The following is a 7290-nucleotide window of genomic DNA, read 5'->3' on the forward strand; positions in this document are numbered from 1 at the left end:
ATGAAATCAACATGACACAAGTGTTTATTCTCGAAATTTAACGACATTTTTTTCTTGCAATTTAACGACTTTTTTCTCGCAAAATAACAACTTTTTTCTCGCAATTTAACGACTTTTTTCTCGCAAATTAACGACTTTTTTCTTGCAAATTAACGACTTTAATCTCGAAATTTAACGACTTTTTTCTGGCAAATTAACGACTTTTTTCTTGCAAATTAACGACTTTAATCTCGAAATTTAACGACTTTTTTCTGGCAAATTAACGACTTTTTTCTTGCAAATTAACGACTTTAATCTCGTATTATAATGACTTTAATCTCGAAATTTAACGACTTTTTTCTCGCAATTTAACGACTTTAATCTCGTATTATAATGACTTTTTTCTCGCAATTTAACGACTTTTTTCTCGCAATTTAACGACTTTTTTTCTCGCAATTTAACGACTTTTTTCTCGCAAATTAACGACTTTAATCTCGAAATTTAAAGACTTTTTTCTCGCAAATTAACGACTTTTATATATATATATATATATATATATATATATAAATTCATGGTACATTCAGGTACATCAATTACATAAGTATTCAAGTTCACAAATAAAAGTCACAAAAAGGAAGAAAACTCACACATTTATTCCATCAAGCTGTTATTTAACAAGCAACCTCACCTTCTGAGCAGTTGTGTCCATGAAAAGGCCTGTTGCAGTCACACCTGTAATCTGACCACAGATCCACACAGCGACCGCGCTCAGCGCAGGGATCCCGACCGCACCAGTCGCTCTTCTCACACCCCATCTGGACGTCTGTCTGCGGCCCAAAGCTCTGAGGAAGAACCGGCTGAGAATCCACCAGCAGATCCTCAAAACACCCCACAAATCCCATCCTGGATGTAGTTTTATTGAGGTATTCCTGCGGCACCCCGCCAATGTAGACCTTCTCCAAACCGTGCGGCTGAAAGGACAGAAGTTGGTTGCTTTTTCTATCATCAGCTTTGGTCTCGCCATCCAATATCGAGGTCAGAATGAGTCTCTCATCAACACTAACGGAGACTTCGTGCCAGAATCCATCGCTGAAATCTCCACTTAACTGCACAGCGAGCTGCAACTCTGCAGATTCGGCTCTAGAGTGCAGATCTCCACCGATTAGCTCCAGAATGAAAAAGTGCTCTCGGCTTCCCCGGAAGAAGAGAATTAGATCCGGCAAGGTCGTCCTAAACCGCAGCTGGACGCTCAGCCCTTGCGATGCCGCCTGCCTGCGGGTCCTGTTGATGTGCGGGACCTCGATGAGCAGATAACCTCCGGTCGTCACAGAGAAGGTGGTGGATGTTGCGCATGTGTCGCCGTGAAAACCTGAAGGGCATCTGCAGGTGTGTTGATGCTGGTCTTCGTGCAGTGAAGGCACACAGGTGGCGTTGTTTTGGCAGGGGTCACGCACACAGCCCGTCAGCTGGACGTCACAGTCGCGGCCGCCCCAGGGCAGCTGGTCCGGCGCGGGAGGTGGACAGTGACACGTGTAGTCATTAATGGCATCTTCACACCGGCCGCCGTTCTGACAGGGTTCGGTCTCGCACTCGTCCACGTTAATCTCACACACGACACCTACAGAGGGAATTACACAGACTAAGGTTGTGAGATGCATTTGGCACAGAGATTCAACCAGAATAAACATCATACATGTGAATTAAGAAAAAAGAAAACTTTGCATGAGTAAATAGATTATTACTTAATGCTTAGGTAATTTATTAAAAAATATATATTTAATTATTATATTATATTTAACATTCAGTTATTTTATAGTTATTTATTTTATATGCAATTTGTATAAAACAGACAATAAAATTACTAAAACTAATTTAAAAGTAAAAAAAAAAAATTACCTTGATGTACTAAAATAAAATTCAAATTCAAAACTATATAGACAGATTTAAAAACTAAACTAAAAATAATAAAAACACAACAATTTATAACTAAAATTATTATTAAAAAATTCTTTTTAAAAAACGCCATCATTTTACAGTTATTTTGTATTTTATAGCAACATCATGCATTAAGGCTTACAATTAAAAGTCATAGAATTAAACTTGGAATAAAATAAACATCAACTGAAATGAAATAAAATCTAAAAAACAGAAATATAAATAAAAAATGTAAAAGCCAGGTTGTTAACTAAAACTAGAACCATACAAAAATGCAATTACTTGGAATAAAATAAACATCAATTGAAATAAAATAGATAAAATCTAAAATAGAAATAAAAAATTAATAAAAAATATATATAACATTTATAAACATATACCGTACTTTAAGTACTAAAATTACTACAATTATTATAAAAATTTTAATTTAAAATGTAAAATATTAAAATAAAATCTTTAAATATTTAAAGAAATCTAAAAAATCTTATCACATATACAGAAGTACTAAAATACCTACTACTAAATTAAAAAATAAAACAAAAATTAAAACTATAGACATATTTAAAATAAAATAATAAGAAAAAAATTAATAAAATTAAATTACTAAAACTAAATTGAAACTACAATAAAATAATAATTAGGCTTACAATTAAAAGGCATAAAAATAATATATATATAAAATATAATACATAATATATAAATTGAATGAAAAATGTTAAATAATAATAGTAATAATAACCATTTATATTACATATTGGTACTATACTGTACTTTAAGTGCTAAAATTATAATACAAAAATACTTTACAAATATTTAAAAATCACTAAAACTACTAAAATAAAATCTTACACACAAACACACAGAAGTACTAAAATACCTACAACTAAATTAAAAATAAAACTAAAAATTACAACAATGGACATAAAATAAAAAACTGACAAAAAAACACAATAAAATTACTAAAACTAAACTAAAACAGAAAATATAAAAACTAAAAAACTAAATGTAAAACTAAAATTACATTAAAATACATTTAAAATATTAACAAAAACTATATACATGTATAGGCATACACATACATATACACGCACACTTACAAATGACTAAAAATATTTTTAAAATGACTAAAATTTTAAATATAAAAAAACTAAATTAAATACATATTTTGACAAAATTTAAAGTCGAAGTACTAAAATAACTCCAACTAAATAAAAAGTAAAACTAAATTACATGACATTTAAAATAAAATAACAATAAAAAAAGACAAAATTACTACCACAAAATCGATAAAACTAACTAAAAATTACTGAAAATATAAACTAAATACCCTAATACATCAGAGCCAATGACTTCCAGAGCAGTGAACTAAAGGAAATTAATTGACTTGTAATTGCCTTTACTTTAATCCTGTCTTTAATCAGTTAATAATGTAATCCTGCTAAAGGATTGGCACGTCAGCATATGGTTGGAAATGCTACTTCTACTTAACTGCTGTTTGTTTAGTCTGTGGACGACTGTTAACTACTGCAGTGAATGATAACACTGAACCAGTAAACATGACCAAACTAAACAAATGTATGCATTGCATGTGAACATGCAGCTGTGCAAGAAAGTCCATCTCAGTGGATGACAGCAGGTGTCAAACACACACTGCTGCTGTGCAAGCGTTCCTGTGAGTTATCATAATCAGTAGTTGCATGCAAGATGTTTTGCATTCCTTTGCAATTATAAACATGAAACTAAAATAACATAAAATAACTAATATAACTAATAAAAAAGTGCTATACAAATAAAATTGGACTTTTATAACTCAATTATAGCACATGCTATGCAAAATGTAAGAAGCTGTGCTGCTGTCAAACTATATTAATCATTTAACCTATGCTTTGATCAGGCATGTATATACTTTATAAACCAACAATGTTAGCAGTGCAACAATACTGATTGTACAAATCTAGAGCAGACAAAAAGTGATTTCTTCCTTAGTACTTTAGTCTTGTTTTATTATAAGCAGTTGTAGTTAAATAAATTAAAACAATAGAAACTTAAACTAAAATATTACAAATAAATAATAATTCATCCAATTGCCAAAGTAATATTTCTCATTTTTATTTAGTTTCGTTGTAATTTTTACATTTTAAGATACTGAATGTAGTACAATAACTAAAATAAAAAGTAAAACTTATATAAACTTATACTGGAATAAAAATAAAACACTAAAAATTTTAAATGATAAAACATTTAAATGTTAAAATGTTACGATTTTTAATTTAACTACTTGCCAAGGCAACATTTTTCATTTTAATCTAGTTCAATTTGTTATTAAACTGAATGTATCAAAATAATTAAAATAAACTAAAATAAATAGTAAAACTTACATGAACTAAAATAAAAAATTAAAAACTAAAAGTTAAACATTTTTACTATTTAAAATTTTAAGCTACTTGCTAAGGAAATATTTCTCATTTTAATTTAGTTCAATCTGTTATTAAACTGAATGTATTACAATAACTAAAATAAACCTAAATAAAAAGTTTAACTTACATGAACTAAAAAAAAAAAAAAAAAACTAAAAGTCTAAAATAATTTTGTTAAATTTTAAGCTACATTTATTTATTTTAGTTCAATTTGTTATTAAACTTAATATACTAAAGTAACTGAAATAAACTAAACTAAAAAGTAAAACTTGCATGAACTGTAATAAAACATTAAAAATAAATTGAAGTTTAACATTTTTATATGTTACATTTTTAAATTTTAAGCTACTTAGAAAATGCAACATTTCTCATTTTAATGTAGTTCAATTTGTTATTAAAACTAAATGTACTTAAACTGAAATAAAAAATAAAAATATAAAAAAATTTAAAAATGTTAAAACTTTAAGCTACTTGCCAAGGCAACATTTCTCATTTTCATTAAGTTTGTTGAAGTACTAAAATAACAAACAAAATAAACAAGAAAGCTAAAAACTAACATTTAATTTAAAAAAAGGAAAATAAACATTTATTTAAAAAATAAAATAATAAAAATGACAAATACACAAAAAACAAAATTACTAAACCTTGAACTAAAATTAAGATGAAAACAGCAAATAAAAAATAGAAATATTAATAAAAACAAATAAAATAAGTGCAGTACAAATATCTAATTTCTAAAATTAAGATACATTTATTTGTGATGCAACATAACATAAAAAGTCATGTTTTCTGATTGATCAAAATGTATCAAAACTTTATTTTTAAATCAAGAAAAATAAGAAAAAACATTTTATTTTTCTTCATTTTATTTTTTATTTTTTTTGGTGTTATGCATAAGCTCATCTAATTCTGACACTTTTTTTTTTCAGAAAACGAGACCCGTCTTATGTCATGTTGCATATTTGTACTGGAAAACAAAGCAAAAACAATAAGTCAGAATATCACTTGCTGCAGTACTTTTGTAACTAAACTGAAGGAAAACCCTGCACACATTCTGCAATGTACGATATTCGTTCCAAAGTCGTTTTTCGGCAGGTTAATTCGACATTAATGCAGGAATCCTCTGGAAAGCTCCGCCGCTTTACCTGTCAGGAGAAGCAACCCGCCGCAAATCACTCTCACTATTAGTCCTCTCATCCTGCCAAACGCAGCAGACACTGACACACAGGTGACAGTTTCCAATGCAGACGTCCAGCGATTTCTTCCTCTCGGTCCCTGTCTAAGTTCTCTCTTTCTAGCTTGCTAGTTTTTTCCGTCTTGCATAAGTGGATCCACCTCTCGGTACCAAGCGTCCAGGAGTGATTACGGTGAACGCGTCCAGCAGGACTCCCCCTCTGCTGGGATAATAATCCTCTGAGCCTCTCCTCCCGTCCCAGCTGGCTCCTGTCAGTGCTGACATCAGGAATGTCTGTCTGTTCGCCGGCCGGCCGGCCTGAGCGATTGCTTTCCATGCCAGCCAGAGGATCCACTCATTACTGGAGATGTGATTTGAGTGCTGTCCATGTGGGAGCGTTTCAGCCTCTACAGGCTGGAATAAACTACACCACTTTCCAAATCTGAACCGATTTGAAACACTAGGCATCATACAGAGGATTTGCCAACTTCGTAAAATGTTACAGAGGAAAAACCGTGCATCATGTCGTCAGTGCTGGGTAGAATATTTACATATTAGATTACTAAATACAGATCACATGATGAAAACGCTCATTTTCATTCAGGATTTAGGACTTAATCTGAACAGCTCTATATAAACTCTCTTTTTGAATCAGTGTATAAAACAGATATAGAAATGTTGTAATTCTTAAAGAAAACAAATATACTAAAACATAACAAAATAAAAAAACTAAAACAATAAAATATAACAAGCTTTTTTTTTTTTTTTTTTTACAGAAATTAAAAAAATAAAAAATAAAATTTACGGAAAGTATTCAGACCCCCTTAAATGCTGAATTCATTTAATTTCATTTTTTTCCTCATTAATGTACACACAGCACCCCATATTGACAGAAAAACACAGAATTGTTGACATTTTTGCTGATTTATTAAAAAAGAAAAACTGAAATATCACATGGTCCCAAGTATTCAGACCCTTTGCTCAGTATTTAGTAGAAGCACCCTTTTGATCTAATACAGCCACGAGTCTTTGTGGGAAAGATGCATAAAGTTTTTCACACCTGGATTTGGGGATCCTCTGCCATTCCTCCTTGCAGATCCTCTCCAGTTCTGTCAGGCTGGATGGTAAACGTTGGTCTCTCCAGAGATGCTCAATTGGGTTTAAGTCAGGGCTCTGGCTGGGCCATTCAAGAACAGTCACATAATTGTTGTGAAGCCACTCCTTCATTCTTTTAGCTGCGTGCTTAGGGTCATTGTCTTGTTGGAAGGTAAACCTTCGGCCCAGTCTGAGGTCCTGAGCACTCTGGAGAAGGTTTTCGTCCAGGATATCCCTGTAGTTGGCCGCATTCATCTTTCCCTCGATTGCAACCAGTCGTCCTGTCCCTGCAGCTGAAAAACACCCCCACAGCATGATGCTGCCACCACCATGCGTCACTGTTGGGACAGTATTGGACAGGTGATGAGCAGTACCTGGTCTTCTCCACACATACCGTTTAGAATTAAGGCCAAAAAGTTCTATCTTGGTCTCATCAGACCAGAGAATCTTATGTCTCACCATCTTGGAGTCCTTCAGGTGTTTTTAGCAAACTCCACGCGGGCTTTCATGTGTCTTGCACTGAGGAGAGGCTTTCGTCGGGCCACTCTGCCATTAAGCCCCGACTGGTGGAGGACTGCAGTGATGGTTGACTTTCTTCAACTTTCTCCCATCTCCCGACTGCATCTCTGGAGCTCAGCCACAGTGATCTTTGGGTTCTTCTTTACCTCTCTCACCAAGGCTCTTCTCCCC

General features: G+C 32.3%; 1 protein-coding gene across 1 annotated transcript in view; it reads right to left on the bottom strand.

Annotated features, from left to right (window-relative positions):
* Nucleotides 1-7290, bottom strand: part of crb2b (crumbs cell polarity complex component 2b) — a 67911-nt gene that overhangs the window by 20212 nt on the left and 40409 nt on the right. The window contains exon 9 of the mRNA XM_073819895.1: nucleotides 668-1597. Within this exon, the coding sequence (XP_073675996.1) occupies nucleotides 668-1597 (930 nt within the window). The remainder of the gene's footprint in view (nucleotides 1-667; nucleotides 1598-7290) is intronic.

The sequence above is a fragment of the Garra rufa genome, chromosome 15 (genome assembly GCF_049309525.1).
Source record: "Garra rufa chromosome 15, GarRuf1.0, whole genome shotgun sequence".
Classification (NCBI taxonomy): Eukaryota; Metazoa; Chordata; class Actinopteri; order Cypriniformes; family Cyprinidae; genus Garra; species Garra rufa.